The sequence below is a fragment of the Malus sylvestris genome, chromosome 5 (genome assembly GCF_916048215.2).
Source record: "Malus sylvestris chromosome 5, drMalSylv7.2, whole genome shotgun sequence".
NCBI classification, from domain to species: domain Eukaryota; kingdom Viridiplantae; phylum Streptophyta; class Magnoliopsida; order Rosales; family Rosaceae; genus Malus; species Malus sylvestris.
Genome location: NC_062264.1, coordinates 31,240,747 through 31,262,010, shown reverse-complemented (window position 1 = coordinate 31,262,010; position 21,264 = coordinate 31,240,747). Strand labels below are relative to the sequence as shown.

The 21,264-nt window shown below is 37.6% G+C and overlaps 3 protein-coding genes across 8 annotated transcripts; 2 read left to right on the top strand and 1 right to left on the bottom strand.

Moving 5' to 3' along the window:
* Nucleotides 1-9,185, top strand: LOC126623062 (pre-mRNA-processing factor 39-1-like). 4 transcript variants are annotated; one of them, XM_050291842.1, is made up of 14 exons: nt 1-159; nt 1,064-1,554; nt 2,224-2,327; nt 3,056-3,285; nt 3,899-4,066; nt 4,699-5,062; nt 5,541-5,684; nt 6,447-6,599; nt 6,687-6,803; nt 7,147-7,227; nt 7,341-7,490; nt 8,191-8,499; nt 8,637-8,747; nt 8,840-9,185. In XM_050291842.1, the coding sequence occupies exons 2-14, from the start codon at nt 1,101-1,103 to the stop codon at nt 8,957-8,959; spliced, it is 2,505 nt and encodes an 834-aa protein (XP_050147799.1). In that variant the 5' UTR covers nt 1-159; nt 1,064-1,100; the 3' UTR covers nt 8,960-9,185. The 4 variants fall into 4 exon arrangements, with proteins under 4 accessions (XP_050147799.1, XP_050147796.1, XP_050147798.1 ...); XM_050291839.1 differs by having other exon boundaries at nt 8,837-9,185; XM_050291841.1 differs by lacking the exon at nt 1-159 and adding an exon at nt 181-323 and having other exon boundaries at nt 8,837-9,185.
* Nucleotides 9,186-11,537: 2,352 nt separating this feature from the next.
* On the top strand, nt 11,538-16,327 carry LOC126622461 (nuclear transport factor 2). Of its 3 annotated transcripts, none has more exons than XM_050291251.1 (9): nt 11,538-11,908; nt 12,014-12,148; nt 12,842-13,151; nt 13,250-13,506; nt 13,720-13,906; nt 14,278-14,402; nt 14,475-14,540; nt 15,049-15,130; nt 15,252-15,834. In XM_050291251.1, the coding sequence occupies exons 1-9, from the start codon at nt 11,870-11,872 to the stop codon at nt 15,587-15,589; spliced, it is 1,539 nt and encodes a 512-aa protein (XP_050147208.1). In that variant the 5' UTR covers nt 11,538-11,869; the 3' UTR covers nt 15,590-15,834. The 3 variants fall into 3 exon arrangements, with proteins under 3 accessions (XP_050147208.1, XP_050147210.1, XP_050147209.1); XM_050291253.1 differs by having other exon boundaries at nt 15,457-15,832; XM_050291252.1 differs by lacking the exon at nt 15,252-15,834 and adding an exon at nt 15,846-16,327 and having other exon boundaries at nt 11,539-11,908.
* Nucleotides 16,328-16,463: 136 nt separating this feature from the next.
* On the bottom strand, nt 16,464-18,780 carry LOC126622462 (uncharacterized). Its single transcript, XM_050291254.1, has 4 exons — nt 18,616-18,780; nt 17,280-18,144; nt 16,911-17,083; nt 16,464-16,776 (listed from the first exon to the last, which is right to left on the bottom strand). The coding sequence occupies exons 2-4, from the start codon at nt 18,090-18,092 to the stop codon at nt 16,644-16,646; spliced, it is 1,119 nt and encodes a 372-aa protein (XP_050147211.1). The 5' UTR covers nt 18,093-18,144; nt 18,616-18,780; the 3' UTR covers nt 16,464-16,643.
* Between the last annotated feature and the right edge of the window lie 2,484 nt (nt 18,781-21,264).

Here is a 21,264-nt window from a genome sequence, read left to right as displayed (position 1 = left end):
CTCTCTTTTCCGCTGCTTCTCGTTTTACCACCAAAATTACCGTTTACTGAAAGGGCTTTAAAATAAATAAAACTCTCTCTCTTTCTCTCTCTCTCTCCATCTTCCTCGAGGCTCCAGTTCCAGAACTTTCTTCAAAACGCCGCCGTATCTTTCCCTCAGGTACCTCTTCTACTTCCAATCCCTTTTGTTTCCGTTTCTTACTGTTATGCTTTTCAATTAGGATTTATCTTATCCTACCAAACCCTAGGCCTGTTCCTGGTTAGGTTGTTCTTTGTTGCTTTAATTTGACTACATATTAGACGACATGTTATTTAGTTTTCAATGTGAGTTGTTTTCCCTTCCTGTTTTGTGTTGTTAGTATTTCAGATTGGAAGTGCAATATGTAGAAATTTTGGGTGCAATTTGTTTTAGATTTTTTTGAAAATTTAGAATTTTGACGTTGAAATTAAACAGGTGGGAATTACACCCAGATGTAATGAATAGTTGAAAACACATCAGAATTTTATCGAACCCGCGTTTTATTGATTCGTTAGTGGTGTCTGGGATGATTTGAATGCATTTATCTTGAAAGGGTTTTTACACAGTTGCTCTGTCAAATAGTGCCCAATCTGTAGTTTTGATGGTTAATTAGTTGTCGTAATTCCGTTTTATGAGTTTGACCCTAAGTACATTTTTACACTACATATTATGAATTTAGAAATTAATCAGTTTCTTTACTAACGCATGTTAAAACGTGTTTTTAAGAACTATTTTATTAATTGACGATATGTGTGATGGATGCTTGAGGACGTTAGTCAATGTCCATCTGTGTCTGACCTGTTTTTAGAGGCTTGTACCTAACTTCTTTCCTACTGTTCCATGATAACAGCTCTAGTAGTACCCAGAGGTTACAGTTTTGCCAAAAAAAAAAAAATAGTAGAGAACATTTTACTCTACTTTTTAAAGTTGGTTAGTTCTTAATTACAGTATGTTTTGGATTGCATACCTAATTGTAAGTGGGACCCTGTCTCGCTCCTCTCGAATGGTTGTAGTGTTTATAACTTTATTGTTTATATTCTCGCAGTTGGTACGGCAGTAAGGCAAGAATTTGATTGTCAAGTATGGCAGACAGTGAGACAGTTGTTGCTCAAACATCTGATGTGATGGGGTATACATCAGCGGGATATAATTCAATGGGACATGCTGATGCCAGCTCAAATATTGCTCCTGATACGGGTGCGTTGCATTCTGAGGCTACCCCAGAGTTTTCTACTACGCCTGGTGGTTCTAGCATAGGCGATGGAAATGCATATTCTGCGGATCTCAATTCTCATATGCAAGAATCACAAAGTTACACAACATATGAGACCAAACCGGCTGTTGGAGTGACAGATGCTAGTGGGAATGTTGCTAGTAATGAAAATGAAGTCTCGGAGTCATCTCAAGTTGCTAGTTATGATTCTTCTATGAATGGTGTCATTGCTTCTGGAGTGGGAACTGTTTCTTCAGTTGATAATGGAGATGCTTCAGATAATGCTAAACCTCCTGATCCGCAACAATTTGGGGATGCTTCTGGTATGTTTTCTTGCATGTTATCTGGGTGAGATTAATTGACTTTTATTTAGCCACATGAAATCTATACCGTTCAGTAGTTGATCTCAAAGTTAGCTTGTGATGATGTAATAGTAGTTTGTTAGACAAACCTCATATTCTTGTCTGAATGGGACATTATTAAGGATTAGTTTAGTAAAAGATATGCACTCATCATGTAAGCGCATCCGGAGAAGTTTCTAACAATGTACAAGTTATCTTGTTGCTGTCATGGTAGTGGGATTTAAACGTGTAGTAATCCTATCGTTTGGTGTGTGAATTGATAATGTCTTATTTCTGGTATATTGTCAGTTAGCCAATAGAGAGTACTATTTACGGATAAAATTCTGAACATGTCATCATATGCTTTAAGGTTACAGTAAATACATTATGACGCTTGTCCTGTCGGATAGTAACTGTACCCTCAGGAACAGATTGGTTGTTTTGTTCATTATGCTCCTTCAACGACTCTACCATTTTTCAAAACACAGGGATATTAAATTTTGGGATTTCGATAGGGAGTTTGTAGTTGTATCTACTAATCTTCACATGTTTGCGAATTTGTTATTCCTTCTAGATTATGCGTCTGGATTTACTTCATTTAGCAGTTTATGTGTTTTCTTATATTTATTTCTTCCCTTTCTTTTGGTGCAGCCATGTCTGTCGAAGAAGATAGACTATGGAACATTGTGAAGGCTAATTCCTTGGATTTCAATGCCTGGACTGCTTTAATTGAAGAGACAGAGAGGGTTGCAGAGGTACGTTAGCTGATTTTTGAGTCATTAGATGAATCTTTTGGGTGAGTGTGAATCATCTAAGGTTGAAAAAGATAAGGTTTTGGCGGAGAAATTGTTGTTATTTAAATATGAATCATGTGAGGTTGCAAAACTTTGAATTTCACTGTACCTTGTACCGTTGTACATGTTCTTAGATATTTCTGTGATTGTCAGCTGCCTTAGCATACTATGGTGTTCCCATGGTTTTGCATTAGTGGGTAAATATGAAAATAGCAATCTTTTGAAATAGCTGCAATTTATCTGTATAATCTTAGATCTTAGTTTTTTATTTTATGCGGCATGACAGATGGTATCTAACCTTTAGTCAAGAAATGCCCTTAGAAGATAGAGGGTAAGTTTTAGTACTAATTTTTCTGACCAAGAAAATAAATTGATAATAGTACCAATTGGAAAATGATATAAACGTAGTGGTAATAATAGTAGTGAGACAGTGAGGAAAGGAGGATTTCCAAACTAGTAAGTTAGTAACTCAGTCTGCCCCTTTATATTATGGAAATGGTAATATGCGATAAATTTTGTGGTTACTCAATCATATTGTTGTTCTTATAAGTGAAATCTTTGCTTGGTGTTTGCAATCAAATTGGTGTTTGCCATAACTCTTGTTGTTGGAATCTATCTACTGACTATCTGAATATGATTCATGCATTTACTTAACAATTCCTTTTAAATTGCTCTACGTTTATATGCAGGATAACATATTGAAAATTCGAAAAGTTTATGATGCATTTTTAGCAGAGTTTCCGTTGTGTTATGGTTATTGGAAAAAGTATGCGGATCATGAGGCACGTCTAGGATCTATTGATAAAGTTGTGGAGGTCTATGAACGAGCAGTTCAAGGTGTTACCTATTCAGTTGATATCTGGTTGCATTACTGCATTTTTGCTATAAACACATATGGAGATCCAGACACTGTCAGAAGGTAATAGATCTTCATTTATGCATTGTTGGTGCTGGTCTTTGCTTTGCTAGTTCATGGTCACATGGTTTCTCAGTTGCAACATACTGGTGTTCTTGCTTTCTAACGTCATTTCAGTATGATTGCAACAGTGATTCCTCACATGTATTTCCGGAAAGGTTTGATGGGAATGCACTTTTGAAATGCTTTTCTGATGTGCAATCCCTTGGTTTTGAGGCTACAGTATGAGTGTAGCTTTTTGTTTTTTGTTTTAAATGATCTAATTCCATTTTTTGACCTCAAATATATGTTCTACCGTACCTTGAAGACCTGCATCTTAGTAATTTAGAAGTCAATGAATTATGGCTCTATGTAACTTTGACACTCTGAAGTGCATCATTATGCAAATTGCTGCTGGGAAGATCTCGTCCAGTTAAGGGCTTAGATGGCCTCTATCACTGCTCCATTTGACGGACATAGTATGGTTTTATTCAGGAAGGTAAATGCAGCGTTCAGAAGTGTCATATGGTGTTAGAATGAATTGTGCCGGTGTCTCCCTTTCATGGATGTGTTTACCTCAGCTGTATTTATGTTTGTACTCATCTCACCACAATACTGCATGTTAATGGCATTTCAGGCTGTTTGAACGAGGACTTGCTTATGTTGGAACAGATTACCTATCATTTACTCTTTGGGATAAGTACATAGAATATGAGTACATGCAGCAGGAGTGGGGCCGCCTTGCCATGATCTATTCACGAATATTAGAGAACCCAAATCAGCAATTGGATCGGTATTGGAACAGGTGATCACCAGCTGCAGATTTACATATTTGTTTAATTTAAAATTTATTTTCTGGGTTTTTTTTTCCTTTTCTCTTTTTGGACACAGTGCTTTAGTTTTCAGTTTGTGCATTTATATCTCACAATAGTATGGCATTGAAGATAATGTCAGCGGTGATTGCCTATGCTTGTTGCTGTTTTTGAATTATTTAATTGGTAGGGCAAGGGACAAGTGCATCACTGCGTGCTCGGCTAGTATTATTTACTCATTTGAAATTCAAATATTTATTGTCTTATTTCTGTTTGGGGTGCCTGGTTCCAATTTTTTGTCCTGGAATGTATGACAGTAGTTGATGGATGTACCATGCATGCGGGTAACCCTGTACCTTTGAAGTGTTCAAATATAGTACAAATATATTCTACTTGTCATCAAGTATAGAACGCCCCTCATAATATTTGGTTATAACTTATAAGTATATATATGTGTCTAGGATTTGTGGTTCTCATAAAATTATACCAAATCTACAATTTTGTACGTTTACATGCAATTTTGAATGTTTCTCTATGGGCATGAACACTTGTGTGGATAGTGCACCATTACTTGCATAGTTTTGAATTTTGCTTGTATTAATCCTAGTGCCAATGGTTTTAACAGTTTTAAGGAGTTAGCTGGAAGTCGGCCACTCTCAGAATTGAGGACTGCTGAAGAAGCTGCAGCTGCAGCAGGTGCACATTCAGAGGGCAGTGACAAAGTAAATGGGGAAGAGGTTCAATCTGATGGTGCAGAACAATCTCCTAAACCTGTAAGTGCTGGTTTAACAGAAGCAGAGGAGTTGGAGAAGTATATCACCATTAGAGAAGAGGTGTATAAGAAAGCTAAAGAATTCGATTCTAAGATCATTAGTTTTGAAACAGCTATTAGGAGGCCCTACTTTCACGTGCGGCCTCTCAATTCTGTAGAGCTTGAAAATTGGACCAGCTACCTAGACTTTATAGAAAGGGAAGGCGACTTGAACAAGGTATTTTCAGTGAATTTGATTTATGGCTTGACTCTTTTTGGTTGCCCTGTTTGTTATACATTAACTCACAATCGAGTAATATTTGCTGCACATATGCTTTATTGGCTAAACCGTTGGATGAAGCAACTTTTAAAACGGGAATTTGAACTGAGACTAAAGCATGGGCCTTCGATTTGGTTTCTTTGAGGCTAAGTATTTCAAACTCTCATTTGTCAGTGCGTGTAATAGGTTCATGATGTGTTGGTAAATTTTATTGTTTTTAAAGTTCCAATGTTATGCATGCAGGTATCTTCTTGTCTTCCTAACCATCTGTCTGTCAGGCAAGGAGGGTCCCTCCTTTCCTATTTGAGGGGCCTCTCTGTTCTACTAATGGAGTATTTCTTGGGCATATCTCTGTTGTGTTTTGTTTATCTATTTGTTTCTTTTATGGTTAATGAATGCACTTTTCTATTATTAATTATTCATTTTTGTGAATCAGGTAGTCAAGTTATATGAAAGGTGCCTAATTGCTTGTGCTAATTATCCTGAATACTGGATTCGATATGTTCTATGCATGGAGGCTAGTGGAAGTATGGACATTGCCAATAATGCTCTTGCTCGTGCAACCCAGGTCTTTGTGAAGGTATTTCCTTGTAATTTATTTACTTGTATGCTATCAACTTAGACACCAAGATCTTTGTGATGAATGAGCTTCTATGATTCTTTATTATGAAAGATAATGATGATTAAAACTATGTCTTCCTTTTTTCTAATCCATCTTGTATCCTCGTAAGTTGTAGTTAGTGGACTGAAATTGAATGTCAGTTAATGAGAGTTTGTGTGGAGAATTGAAGTACAATGTTGTGCATAGATTTACCAAGATTGGTCTAGAATCCAGTATTTGTGACCTGTCACACTAGTCACCACGTGACTCTGAACTTAGATTTTAAGTATTGAAACTATTGTAGATTGTTGACTATTGAGCCCTCAAAGTGAGCTGGGCTGTTACATAATATGATCAACAATCAACCATGCCCTTTTTCTTCTCTCTATTTTTTCCCCGTGTTTGTAAGCCTTGCGTCTTCTAGTTGAAGAATAGGGTTCTATTTTATTTTTTTACCCCGCATTTAGATACAGATAGATAACAAGAGACCCTTTTATGTGACATTACTACCAGCTTTTCATACTGGATGCGCTCGTGTTACTTACATTTAAGTTAGTTGTATATTACATATACTGATTAATTATGGTCATGTGTTGGACTGGGTAAAGCGGGAGCCTTGTGCACTGGGTACGACCTTATGTGTTGGACTGGAGATATTGCTCATAAATGAACAAATTTCATATTTTTTTTCTTCTTCTGGTAAACGTTGTGTGTGTTGACCTGTTTGTCTTGAAATTACAGAGACAACCGGAGATTCACCTTTTTGCTGCTCGATTCAAAGAGCAGAGTGGGGATATACCTGGTGCTCAAGCTGCCTATCAACTTGTACATTCTGAACTCTCACCTGGTCTTCTTGAAGCAATCGTGAAGCATGCAAATATGGAACACCGTCTGGTAAGATGATGTAAACAAGTTGAACCGTACCAGTTTCATTACACATATTGCATGTTTAAACCTAGTCATTTCTTTATTTTTTCATAGGGAAATGTGGAAGCGGCCTACTCTTTGTACGAACAGGCCATTGCCATTGAAAAAGGAAAAGAGCATTCACAGACGTTACCCATGTTGTACGCTCAGTACTCTCGGTTCACTTACCTGGTAGGTTATTAGTTGATGTCTTTCTTTTATTTTGGTATACTGTTGAAGTTTTAACTTATTTTTTGTATTTCCCTGTTCATTTTTTACTTCTCTAGATTGTACCCCTGTAGCGTAATTATGCTCTTTTAATAAAACAATTTTTCGTTTTTTGACTGTCATAGCTTGGGCTTTTCTATTAATTGTTTTTTTTCTTAAGTCTTGTGGATAATACTAGAGTTTTTTTGGTGGTTCTTTTTATATTTATCTGTGCATTTTTCCTCTGAAATATATCAGGTGTCGCTTACATTTTTTTTTTCAACAATCAGAACGAGAAATTGATGTTATGAAATTCTATTGTCCCTAGGTTTCTTTGAATGCAGAAAAAGCTAGAGAAATTTTAGATGGGGCACTCGAGCAAATACAATTGTCAAGAGCATTTCTTGAGGTTCTCTCTCTCTCTCTCTCTCTCTCTGCATAGATACACACACATATGGATATTTTCTCCTCCCTTGTGGCCAATGTCCTAATTTCCCGCATTCCCTTAATTTTCACATGCAGTCCATGATAGTTTTCGAGACGATACAGCCACTGCCAAAGCGAATTGATCACATAGATTCATTGGTTGTGAAGTTCATAGAGCCCAGCTCAGAGAGCCCCAATTTTGCTAGCGTTACTGACAGAGAAGAGCTATCTGGCATCTATTTGGAGGTATTGAGTTTATGTTTTCTTATAAGATTAACTTTTCAGAGAGGTATATATACAGTTGAGTTGAATCTCTCTCTCTCTCTCTCTCTCTCTCTCTCTCTCTCTCTCTCTCACACACACACACACACACACACACACACACATTTAACTATTGAAAGGTGGCCACTAGCATTACGGTCTAGTAATATTCATCTCCACTTGTCAGTGGGAGGTCTTAGGTCCAACTACCATTAATCGCGAGTTTGATACCAGATTATGTTTGGCTTAACCCAATTCCCCACCCCCCAATATCGTTGTATCCAAAAAAAATTTGGAGAAGGTGTAATGTGCCTGGGAATTTGTATGTTGGTCGAGTATGGGAGTAATATTGACCATCTTTCGTTAATTGGAGGAATGAATCACTTGTCTTTTTAGTGGACTTCCTGTGGGAGTAGGAAGAGTTATGGTTTTGTCTGCTATGTGATTTTTTTGTTTTGAAGTCATGTTCTTGCTTTATTACTACCCTCAGTGCATGTTTATGTTCTGTCACTGGTGAAATACTATAATGGTTTTCGGTAAAGGATGCTGCTCTTGAAGAAGTTTGCATCCAAAGTTAATTTTCATTTGTCCTTTTGGCCTTTTAAATGCATGAATGTTCCGTTTCTTTCAGATTTTATTTTATTTTGGCCTCCTAGTTCTGACGCTCTAACAAATGACTTTGCAGTTTGTTAATCTCTTTGGAGATGCACAGTCTATCAAGAAGGCTGAGGATCGACATGCTAAGCTCTTCTTACCTCATAGGAGCAGCACATCAGAGTTGAAAAAACGTCAAGCAGAGGACCTTTTATCTTCCGATAAAGTGAAGCTAGCTAAAGCTTACTCTGGTGTTCCATCCCCTGTCCAGTCGATCATGGGAGCATATCCAAATACACAGAACCAATGGCCAGCTGGTTACGGTGTGCAGCCTCAAGCTTGGCCACCAGCTACGCAAGCTACACAGGGACAACAGTGGCCAGCTGGTTATACCCAACAGGTAGTTTTCCGACATGATTCATTTGATAGAGTAATCTTTTGTTGTTCAACGATGAATTTTTACGTTTACCCCATTATTTTAAATCTTAAAAGAAGAAATGATTATCTGATTCTTTTGTTCAAATTTTGTTTCAATAGCCGTACAATGCATATAGTGGTTATGGAGCTGGCTACACTAATCCCCAAGCGCCCGCGGTGGCACCACAAACTGCTGCTTATGGTGCTTATCCTTCTACATATCCTCCTCAGGTATGTTATCGATGAGCATTAGTACTACCCTCATTTACTCTGGTGTTTCGTTTAGTTTCTGAGAGCTGATAATTTAGTTGCAATCTCAGCAGGCCGTCCCGCCTCAAAGTTACGCACATCCAACCGTGGCAGCGGTAGCACCAGCAGCAGCAGTAGCACCGGCTCCGCAACCCGCATCAGCTCCTCAGGCGTATTATGGGAGTTACTACTGATGTGGCGGGAGTAGCCTGCATAGTTGGCCTACGTAGTTTAATTTTCTCCTTTTGGAAACCTGACTGATACTGAGTTATGTTTTTCGGAAACATCGGTTCGTACTTTGTAGCTGACAGATTTTTGGGTGAGACAGAGATAGTGATCAGTTTAATCGTTCCTGGAAATTGTATTCGTATAGAAATTTATCGATCTTGAACATGATATTTAGTTGTTGTTTACTGTAAATTCAACTATATCATTGCCGTCGGAAGTCTCCGAATGCCGACATGGCTCCACCCTTATCTTTACGTTAGTTTGGATCATTGGAGGATCATTGTCAGAAGCACTTCCAGTAAAAAGGCTTTTACTAGGAGGACTTTGGAATTTTAAATAAAAATGCAAGTGTTTTGCTAAATATGATCAAAATCGTTTTTGGTGATTTTAAAATATTTTTAATCATTTTAAAAGCATTTATAGTCGATGCAAGTTACAATGAAGAACCTGATGGTCAATTCACGTGAGTCATATAATTGGAGTATTTATCAAATATAGTTAAAATTAACCCTTAATTTTAAAAATGTCGTTTTTTTTATCAAATATATTAATATATCTAAAATTATACCTAAATAGATACAAATATCCTCAAATTTAACAATCAAATAAATTAAAGGCTTTTTAGCCAAAATGATTCGTGACATTAACATAACTTCTTAATCTGGTCCTTAACAATAAATGATAACAATAGTAGTGTTCTTGAATATGTTTATCGTGAATCATTTTAGTCTTTCTTTGAATTTGTCCATCACTCATTTTAGTTTTTTCGTGAAAAATCTGTCAATTGCTTTGTTAGTGTGATGACGATGTGGCGCCACGTGGGTCTTACAAATATAATCATATAACGACATGTGGATTAACTTTAAAAACTATTTTTATATTTAAAACTAAAAATAATATTAGTAAGAAAAAAGGCGTTGAAGGCATGATTGAAAATGTGTTGCTCCCACTTGTGGTAACCGCGGCGACGCTCAATGTCGGTGATGAGGGGGTCGAAGGGGATAGGGTTGTGGTGGTGAAGTGTAGAAGCAAAGGTGAAGTTGGACCGGAGCTTGAGACGATAGTAGTTAAAAAGCCTTTAATTTATTTAATTGTTAAATTTGAGGGTATTTGCGCCTATTTATATGAAATTTTGGATATATTTGAATGTTTTTATAAAAAGTAACATTTTTGAAATTAAGAGTTAATTTTTTGCTATATTTGATAAATACTTCAGAATTCACATGCATTTGCGTGCAGCTTCCTGACGCAACGCACAACTTACATTGACACAATCTAAACAAACAAAAAACTTCTTTGTCAATCCATGTGAGACTTAATAGTCATATCGACCTGCATTTACACGACTTCTTGTCCCAACGCACAACTCACGGCAGTAAATCCTGAAAAGCAAAGTTCTATTTACCCTAATTGGGTAATTATTCCTACCTTATTTGGGTGGTGCAAAATCAGTTGCCCAACCCTCACGCTATGGTGAGGGACAGACTTTTGGACGTTTCGGAAATTAACAATCCTTGCCACGTTCCTTTGTTTGACAAAAACCATTCCGAACACATGATTTTAACCCTAATTGGCAAAACCACCCCTCCACCTTTCCTCTACTCCCTTTCCACTCGGCCTCACAGAATCAGGAAATTTAGGCGCACGTTTGCAAACCCCCGACCAAAAGATCAAGTGGACCGCATTTGATCACGCTCTCGTCCACTACTTCCTCCCAATACACCCCTTGCTACCATCTCAGCCGTCCATTTCATGACTTTATTCCCATCTGGCCCCTAAACTTTCAATTTTATTCTCAAGTCTAATCTTTTAAAATGTGCCATTCTTCTATTATGGTTACGTAGATTTGATTCTCGTAAGTAAGACTCATGTGATTTTTATCTGCCTTTTTTATAATGGTCTGAGTTTAATAGTTGTGAAAGTCATATTCTGTAACAATTAAACTCATAAAACCTATATATTATAGCCCACGATCGACTCGACCATGATGAAATTAGACTGAAATTTTCCACTTGTGAAAAGTCTCGCTGATTTGGACTTTCCTGTATTAGTTCATCTTAATGGAAAAAAAAAACTAAGAAAATATGATACATGTAATAGATACTAGAAAATTGACACGTTATAAAAAGATTAGAGATTCAGAACCAAGTTGAAAGTCGATAAGGAAAATCATAAACTTGTGGCTGGCTCGGTGAATATGAATGAGGATCCTCTCCGGATCCTCTTTGTGAGGAGGATCTCGGAGATTCTCTAATCACATCCGTTCACCGTACATCGTGCAATCAGAAATCATTATCAAATTTTTATTTAAAATTAAATATAAATAATAACTGATAAAAAATGATCATACAATGTACGATAAACAGAGAATTGTCTAAAATTCTCACAAAGGATCCGGAAAGGACGATCATCCGGTAAATAAATCCCCAAGTGCATACCTTTTACGCAAGCTTTTGCTTGGGGTTTCGTTGAACGGCCAAGATTCGAAGCAATCGAACGGCCACAATTTCCTGCCGCAAAACCCTTTAAAATTAGCGAATCGGAGGCTCACAAGACAAAAGCCGGAAGCAAGCAGCAGAAGTAGAGCCCTTTGGAAGATACAAAGCCCCCCTCTCTCTCTAAAAATCTCCGAATCATTTCTTCTTCCGAAGATTTCTCGCCATTTCTGAGCTTCTGTTTACTTCCGGTCATCGGAAAGCGAAGACGGAGACGAATCCGGAGGTGCCCTAAAACCTTTGGGGGTTTAGGGTTTCGGATTTGTAGTTGCCTCTCTGTGTGTGGATCTGCGGCCAATCAGAGTGTTGAAGGACATAACCGCGAGTTGGGCTTTACAGAGTTCGCCGTCGCTGCATGTTTTTCTGTTGAGAAGGGAGGCAATGGCGAGTTCTTATCCGGGAGCTGTTAGTGCTGTTCAGGTCAAGATTCAATCTTTATACTATTTCCGGTGTGTGTTTATATGTATTGTGTGTGTATAGGTGGTTTTGTATTGTGTGTAATGGATGGTTTGGGGGTTTTTGTAGGTGGGTTCGTACTTTGTGACCCAGTACTATCAGATTCTTCAAAAGCAACCCGATGTTGTTCATCAGTTCTACTCTGATGGAAGCTCCATGATTCGTGTCGATGGTGATGCAACGGAATCTGCTGCCGGTATACTGGTAATTGTTGCCTTGTTACTCGCACGGATTTGAGTTTCTTGGTCAATGATAAATCAACATATGTTTCTGAGAAATGATAGTCACTTTGTATTGGCATGCTCTGATTTTTTACTGTTTGGACTATATGGTGTTTCCTAGACCAAGAAGCGTGCCCCAGTTTGAATATAAAGCTACCTCTCTATTATTATGTCAAGCTACAATTAAATGTTTGTGGAAGTCTAATTATAGGGGATTGGAATTGACTTACCCTGCATATGTACCGTTAACAACCTCTACTACATGCTCCCGATGTTTATGGCCCCCGATGCTTTCCTTTAGTCATGGATAACTTTAAGTAGTAGCTGATGAGGTTCATCCCAATTATGAACCAAGAATAAATAAAAAGGGAACTTTAGATGTATGGAAGTAGGAATTGACTATCACCTTAAGTTTAGTGTCGTTGATTCCGAGGGAAAATTTAATATGTAACCCCTGCTTTAAGACTTATAACTTATGGTTTGTATCTCCATTATTTGATCCTCTGTCAAGTGGTGTTGAATGTTAATGCACAACCCTCTACATTCATGCAAGCATGTTTGTCATTTCAGATGACTCATTTGTATTTGTAGGTTGGATAGTTTTAGACCCTTGTGTTGTTTACTTTGTGCCCCTGTTATGTCATTAGCTCATGTGATGCTTTTTTTTTCCTTGCAGCAAATTCATTCACTCTTAGTATCTCTAGGTGTTACCTCAATTGAGATCCAGACAATCAATTCCAGTGATTCTTGGGATGGAGGTATTCTTGTGATGGTTAAAGGTTTTGTTAAAACAAGGGAATCAAGTGGAAAGAGGAAATTTGTCCAGACTTTCTTTCTGGCTCCCCAGGACAAAGGTTACTTTGTTCTCAATGATATGCTTCAGTTCATTGAGGATGAAGTTGTTTTCCAACATCCTGAACCCATACAGTCAGAAAGCAGATTTGATATGCAACTTAGCGCTTCTAGCCCCCTTCCGGAACCACCAGGTGCTGTGACACTGCTGATGTTACTTTGCTGGAGAAAGTTGGTCTGTATGTATTGGCTATAACTAAGGTTTTATTTATTTATTTATTTTTTTTTGCAGTTTCTGACTATGTTTATGAGGAAGAGCCCAGGGAGTACGTGAACTCCGTTGATGTAGAAGATGATCCAGTTGATAAGTATAGTCTCCCAGAGCAACAGGTGCAGCAAGATTTTGAGACTGAAGTTGTGGTGGAGGAAACTCCTGCAGAGGAGACATATTCTTCGTTTCAAAGTGCGGTAAACAATGTGCAAGACGAACCTGCTGCTGCTGTGGAGGAACCGGTGGGAGAGCCTCAAAAGAAAACTTATGCTTCTATAGTATGTGCCTAAACCCATTGTTGTGTGATCATGTCTTTATGGCCTTCTCTGCATCTTTGCGTGAGTGAATTTTTCTTTTGTGCATCAGCTGGAAACTGCTTCGACTATACTGCAGTTGCACAACAATCTTACACTCCGTTAAGCTTTATTTTGTTGATTTTGCTTTTATAACTTGTGCTATATATTTTGTTGTATATGACTGAAAAATAATAGTTGAGGGTTGCTAAAGAACGGTCTGCACCAGTAGCAGCTCCACAACCTTATAATAGAAGTGCTCAAACTTCATCAGAGTGGAATTACACACCTCAGCCTGCTGTTGAACAATCCAACTCTGCTCAGTCATTTGTGCTCGAGTCTGGGGCAGAAGCAACAGAGGAAGGTTATGCACTGGAGGAAGAAGGTAGCTTTTGAGCCATATTTTACGGTTTATGACATCAGCGAACTAAATTATCCATTGTTATTTTGTTGACCATGCTGGTTGTTACACCTGGTTATATTGCATTCTACTGTATTATAAATTTATTAGATTATTTTCTTTTGCAGAATGAAACCGATGGAGTGATCATGCTATTAATTTTTGTATTTTAAATTGTATGACAAAGATTCATAATTTGATTTTTAAAATGAGAAATTGGTTGGTGAGCTTCATGTATGAGGAATTTAGGATTGAAATTTTAGTTTCTTTGGTATGTCGAGATGTAGTTTTATTAATTTAACTTAGTACATTTTAAGCTTTTGTAAGTTGAACCTCATGTTAAATTATTGTTCCAGGTGAACTTCTGAAATCTGTCTATGTAAGAAATTTGCCACCTACGGTTTCTGAAGATGAGATCGAGGAGGAGTTTAAAAACTTTGGTCAAATTAGACCTGATGGGGTCTTTGTTAGGGCTCGCAAGGTGAGTGTCTCTACAATTACTGCCAGTATCTATGAACTGGATTGGAGCTAAAGTAGAAATTGGTGCATGCAGGAAATTGGAGTCTGCTACGCTTTTGTTGAATATGAAGACATTGCTAGCGTTCACAATGCACTCAAGGTTTGATTTTTTTTGTTAGAAGGATTTGAGTTCTTTGTTTACCTTTCAAAATGTTCATTGGATTAAGGCAAATTTCCTTTTATTTGATGAAAGTCTTCTCAGTCCTCATATGTGGTCCTGCATCTGTTGCGGTTTCTTAGGGCATAATGCATTTGTCTTTTGGGCATTCAATTGTTTAAAGAGTTCCCATACTTGCACTTTGTCAATGTTGATGATCTATCTGCCTTTGTATTTGCTTTGTTATTTATTTTTTGGGCGTGCTTGTAATTTGCACCTCTATACTTAAATATGTGTGGGCTTTGTTGTTGTGGCGTTTTGGCGTTTAAGGTCATTGGTTGCAGATGAATGGTTCAATCATTCAATGCAAAGTGTAATTTGGATTTCTTGTGGGATATGGTCGGTTATTAGACAATCTCAATGGGATTCTTTATCAAGAGTTAAATGCAAAGTATTATTGTGATGATCTGTATATATTGTGCATGGCCTGAAAGCATGTTTTTCCCTGTAGGCATCTCCAATTCATTTAGCTGGAAGGCAAGTTTACATTGAGGAGCGGAGACCAAACAGTGCTGGAGTGGCAGCTCGAGGAAGTAAGTGCTTAATTTCATTATCCTTATATTATTAAAATCTTTGATGTGGCAAAGTTAAATGCTGTCAGACCATGCCTGCATTCTTTGAATACTGTATCTGTTGGAAAAACTTGACTGTTAGGGGATGTACCGGGGATGTTGGGTGGAGTCCTGGAGATGCCCCTCATGGTTGTGTTTGTCCTCACTCCTCATGTTGCCAGCTGCTGCAAGGAAGTGGTGTTGCCATCATATATTGTGGAAATCTTTGATGTGGCAAAGTTAAATGCTGTCAGACCATGCCTGCATTCTTTGAATACTGTTATCTGTTGGAAAAACTTGACTGTTAGGGGATGTACCGGGGATGTTGGGTGGAGTCCTGGAGATGCCCCTCATGGTTGTGTTTGTCCTCACTCCTCATGTTGCCAGCTACTGCAAGGAAGTGGTGTTGCCTTCATATATTGTGGAAATTTTTTGTGTTAGGGATAGATAACATGCTTTTTCTCAATCAGTCTCGGAATCAATTTTGCATTACTCGTATAATCTATCAGTATGATGTGCATGTCAAGGTTTTTCGTGGAATCACATCATTTCTGTTCATGAGCTTAGTGAGTCTATTGGCATTGCCAGCATTTAGAATGTGATCTACCAAATTATTAAGCATCTGTTTTCATTAGAGTTAACTGGTTAATTTGCTCAACTTTTGGTCTCATTATGTGCATTTTGATTTTTCAACCAGGAGGAAGGGGCAGAGGCAGAGGCGGTTACCAAACTGACGCCACAAGGGGGCGTTTTGGTGGCCGGGGTTCAGGCAGGGGTAGTTACCAGGATGGAGATTACAACAGACCAAGAGGCAATGGTTTCCATCAGCGTGGCACACGATAAACCAGCAAGGATTTTAGAAGTTCCATGTCCACACGGACAGAATATCAAAGGAAAATTTACGTGAGGAGTGATTGAAAGCTTTTCGAATGCAGAAGATTCCCGATCGAGTATTTTCCTCTCCAGATAGTTTCATCAAATTGTATTTGTACTTTTTGAGTGTCACATGAAAGTTTATTTGAACTTCCGTTTACAATTACAAGTTTTCGTACCCCTTGGATAGTTTTTATCATGCAATTCAAGCGGGGAATTTTGGGCCTCTGACGCCCCTAGTTGTGAGGGTATGTGTTAAGATGTTTGTTTCCAGTTTTCTATATGAAGGTATTCCGATTTCGTTAATCTTTCCTGTTTCTGTTTTCTCGTGCCTTTGTTTCAAGACCTATGATTCTGTTTTTCCGGTGATCGGATTTACTTCCGTTCCCATTCCGAGTATCGTCACCAACAGAAGAGGTAAAAAATTAGAGGACAAATCATCTGGCAAAAATTTATACCATTTCGTCTCAGAAAAATGTTACATGAGTATTCATCGTCTACAAGGCTCTCTGGTCATTGCTTGCTATTGTTCTTCAGCTTCAAAATTATGACTACAACAACAGATGCAGCCCCCGCATAGGCTTTACAACCTAGTCACCATACAAAGCTATCTAAAGATGTTTTAGGCACGTGTGGATGCCATGATTCTCTCATGAAGATAAGATGACATGGCAGGAGGATCGTTCTCCGCTTCAGCTTCGTCCTCGTCTTCCTCTACTTCCCAGAGAAAACCGGCGTATGCTGCGTGGACATAGCTGCAATTGAAAAATGGCAAGTCACGTCAAAACTTGAGGCCTTAACATTCATGCCGGATTAAACTGTTTATTTCAAGACAGTAAAGGGTGTGCGGAAATCATTTACGTTAATTTAGACCTAAAATTCAACCTACCTGTCTTGAGGTGCAGCTTGGAGTGCTCGTTCATAGCAGCTTAAGGCTCTCTCTTGGTCATGGTGTAGCTCCCATATTAGCTTAGCATATTGAGCCATAACTTCACCATCATCAGGATCTGCTAGGATGGTTCTAGAGTAGTACTCCTCTGCCCCATGAAGATCTCTCTTGGTCTGGAAACAAACATTTGATTTTAGTATACTCAAAAAGACCGGAAATTAAAAATCGAAAACACATCAGACGTGGGTTAGGTCAGTTTAGCCAAGGCAGTGTGTCCCCTCTTACACCCGAGTTTGATTCTCATCTCCGTATATTAGAGTAGTTTTGAAAGTTGAAGACACAAAAGTTATAGAAGCAGTGGAGGTTCACCTTATACAAAAATTGAGCATAATTTCTAAGGAACAAAGGGTTGCCTGGATTTTCCTCAACCAGCTTCTTGTGATGCCTCTCAACCCCATGGTTGTCATCTCCTCCATCACTATCATAGCCATCCCAATTAACATCTCCACCACCGCGGCTACCGCTTCCACCACCACCCCCACCACCAGACCCTAGCCCCCTTGCAAGATACATTTCTTGACTCGCAAGCTCTCTTTTTTCCTCAAACCCTGTATTCCATATTTTGTCCAAAAACTTCACATCCCGAGTTAAGCTCATGTTCTTCACCTTCTCCTCTAAACCAACATTTTCACCTTCCATCGCCGCCACTCTCTCCACATTCTCCTCCTCAAACTCTTCTTCTTCTTCCTCATATTCCACATCACTATCGTCCTCGCCCTCGTCGTAACCGCCCGAGTTATGCAACGAAGGAGACGGTATAGTTTGCAGCATCGTGCACTTGGATCTTGCGGAGAACATGTTGGGTAGTTTTGAATCAGAGAATTGATCCTCAGTGTCACAAGAAGCATAGGCCAGTCCTTCCAAGTTCCCATCAGACTGAGCCCTTCGGAACCCGGTTAGCGAATGCCGGTCCATATCAAGGGAGGAGGGAGAGATTGGTGAGGAGTTGTGTGAGATGGTGAGAGATCCAGGTTGGTGGAATGAGAACTTGGTGGGCGTATGTTGGTGGAAGATGTTTGGTTTGGGATCTGAGTGATGATTGCTGATGACGTTAGGGCTTTCTGAGGCGTATGATGCAAAAAGGGATCCAATCACTGGCGTTGATGAGCTCCTTAGCAACATGATTAAAAGCTTTTGGTGATGATTTTGCGTGTTCTGTCCGGATGACAAAATTCTGTAAATGTCGGCAATAATATATATGAGTTAGCGGAGTTGTATCAGGAAGCTCAATTATTACAATATGCAGGCAATAATTCAATATATTTAATTTCTATGGTTAGGTTTGTTCGGAAGTGCTTTTGGAAGAGCCAAAAACACTTTAGAGAACGTTTGGTAGGGAAACATAAAAGTGCTTCTTTGTCATTAAAGCGATGGTATATCTAATAAAATTTTGAGATGCTTCTAGTAAAAACATTTCGGCAACCGTGCTTGTGAGCATAAATGCTTTCTACGTAAATAGTCTTAAACATGCTTGAAGTGAATTGTGCTTAAACCTAACGCATACGAAACTACAAAATTTTCTTTCAAAAAGATGAATCTTGAAAAAAGAGAAGAAAAAAAAGGGGCAACTAAAAGAAGAACAGACCCATAAAAGCATTTGAAAACATGAGAAAATGAATACCAATGAAGAAGAAAGAAGCATTACCACTTTTTGGGATTCCAATTCCAAACACTTCCAAATTCCAGTGCCTTAAGGGAAAAAGAATTATTGAACTTAATTAATTAGTTTTTGTGCTCTTCTGCAGACTTTGCTTCTGATATATAAAGGGGCGGCTGGTATCTGCAGACGTGTGTTCTTATTGAATTTGACTTCCTTTTTTTCCTTGGAAAATGATAAAAATATGATGATATTTTAATGGTTGTATTTAGTTGGTGAAAAATATCAAGTTTTGTTTGTTTTCTGTAGGCTGGAAAACGTACAGGATCTTTCTGGAAGCTGATGCAAAATGAAAGCTCTGTGGTGCAGCATATCCACCGTTGAATGCTCTCTCTCTCTCTCCCCCTCTCTCTCTCCACCAACTTGCTTCAGAAAAATCACATGACACTTAACCCTTACAAGTTTTGGTTCTTTTCTTAGGATTTGGATTCTTTTCTTAGGATTTAGATCCTCTCCTGAGCCAATGGAGAGGATCCTTCTGACCAATCATTGTGGACCGTTGAATTTTTATCTAACGGTTATAATTATTATAATTTTAAAAGGATCTCTCTGTTTGTAACCGTTGGATAAAAATCTAACGGTCCACAACGGTTTGTCAGGAGGATCCTCTCCATTGGCTTAGGAGAGGATGCAAATCCCTTTTCTGGGCCTGCCTTGGAGGAGAGGAAAGGTATCTACAGTTAACTAATAGGAATAAACACACGTATTTCTCAACTTTCAGTACTTTTTGTAAATTGAGTAATGTTTATGAGACTAAATTTAGAGATAAAATTTGTAAATCGAATGATATGTCACTAATAGGAATAAGCATGTTTATTAACTTTTAAGTAATAAATCAATTATCAGCTTCAATGTAATTTAATTTTCAAAATTCCGTCTATAATTTTAGTCTCCCTTACATTACCCTATTAGTTAACTGTAGCTAGCTTTCCTCTCCTCCAAGGCAGGCTAAGAAAAGGGATTTGGATCCTCTCCTGAGCCAATGGAGAGGATCCTTCTGACCAACTATTGTGGACCGTTGAATTTTTATTTAACGGTTATAATTATTGTAATTTTAAAAGAATCTCTCTGTTTGTAACAGTTGGATAAAAATCCAACGGTCCACAATGGTTGGTCGGGAGGATCCTCTCCATTGGCTCAGGAGAGGATCCAAATCCCTTTTCTTGGCCTGCCTTGGAGGAGAGGAAAGCTCGCTACCGTTAACTAATAGGGTAATGTAAGAGAGACTAAAATTATAGACGGAATTTTGAAAATTAAATGACATTGAAGTTGATAATTGATTTATTACTTAAAAGTTAATAAACATACTTATTCCTATTAATGACATATCATTCGATTTACAAATTTTGTCTCTAAATTTAATTTCACAAACATTACTCAATTTACAAAAAGTACTGAAAGTTGAAAAATACGTGTGCTTTGTCCTCGTTGTGCAAGTAACTTTACAGCCGTCCACGTAGCAGCGATTGGACCGACGCAGCGGTCAACTGCGTGCCTTCCATAATTTATGGTCAATGAACAATATTCATGGTGACAACAAGATTCATTCGATGCATTGTATTGTCTTTTGAAATGCATTTGAGCCTTGAGGCATCATAGCGTTTTTCCTAGAACATTTTAATTTGAAATTGATACGCTACGAGTACTACAATTTAGTTGTGTTTCTTCTCATTTACAAGTGGTAACTTTTTCTTTAAAATTTCAATGACGCTTTGATATAGGTGCTTCAGTTTTGAATTTTATAGACTAAACATCTATGTCTTTTAGAGATTTGATTAAAATTTTCTTCTCACCATTTTGTTGGCACATATATTAGAATTAATCATTTTTTTATACCAAAATTACATGACCTATCACTACTCCATATTTCTTAATCTCACGCCAAAAAAAAGCACAACATATTGAACCAAACTTCTTATATCTAGCATTTTGATTACCTTCTCCCCCTTTGGAGATAATTGTAAACAAAAAAACCCTAGTTAAATACAATTTATTTTCACAATACTTCCTACAATTTAGCAATGAACATCTACGATTTAATATATTATTCCCAAAATGGTTGAAAATATTTTTAAATCTCACGAAATCGAACATACCAACATAATTGTTTATATCAATACATTAAGAGAAAATGGGACTAACAACAATGTAAACATACCAATAAATAATGTGTATGAAATCGAATGTACCAAAATCAAAAGTATTGTACCAATATCAACAATATGTACCAAATTAAACGTACCAAAACTGCAAATAAATGTACCAATCAATGATTTTTTACAAATTAAAACATACCTAATGGCAGTATACACATAATATATTGTACCTAATAATAGTTTGTCAACAACTATAAGTAAAAACAAAAAACAAAACAAAGAAAAATAGTTTGACAAAAAAAAATGGAAAAATTACACAGTGCTTTGTTGCATCGCCAACCATTTGGAAAAAAAAAATCAATAAAACGAACCATTTGAAAAAAGAGATTATATTTAATGTTTGTAGAACAAAAAAATTATTTTGATCGAAAACTTATAATTGGAAAAAGAGATAATAGAGTTAATAACTAATATCCCACTAAATAAGGAGAAAAAAATGCATCAAAATTTTAAGAGGATCAATTTAGAAATTAATAATTAA

Excerpts from the sequence above, each read along its gene's own strand:
- LOC126622461 (XM_050291251.1), top strand. The coding sequence starts at position 11,870 with ATGGCGAGTTCTTATCCGGGAGCTGTTAGTGCTGTTCAG. Across the intron at positions 13,152-13,249 it reads CCCCCTTCCGGAACCACCAG|TTTCTGACTATGTTTATGAG; the intron begins GTGCTGTGACAC and ends TTTTTTTTGCAG. Across the intron at positions 13,507-13,719 it reads AGAAAACTTATGCTTCTATA|TTGAGGGTTGCTAAAGAACG; the intron begins GTATGTGCCTAA and ends GAAAAATAATAG.
- LOC126622462 (XM_050291254.1), bottom strand. The coding sequence starts at position 18,092 with ATGTTGCTAAGGAGCTCATCAACGCCAGTGATTGGATCCCTTTTTGCA. Across the intron at positions 17,084-17,279 it reads ATGCTCAATTTTTGTATAAG|ACCAAGAGAGATCTTCATGG; the intron begins GTGAACCTCCAC and ends GTTTGTTTCCAG. Across the intron at positions 16,777-16,910 it reads CAAGCTGCACCTCAAGACAG|CTATGTCCACGCAGCATACG; the intron begins GTAGGTTGAATT and ends TTTCAATTGCAG.
- LOC126623062 (XM_050291839.1), top strand. The coding sequence starts at position 1,101 with ATGGCAGACAGTGAGACAGTTGTTGCTCAAACATCTGATGTGATGGGG. Across the intron at positions 5,063-5,540 it reads GGGAAGGCGACTTGAACAAG|GTAGTCAAGTTATATGAAAG; the intron begins GTATTTTCAGTG and ends TTTGTGAATCAG. Across the intron at positions 6,600-6,686 it reads CAAATATGGAACACCGTCTG|GGAAATGTGGAAGCGGCCTA; the intron begins GTAAGATGATGT and ends ATTTTTTCATAG.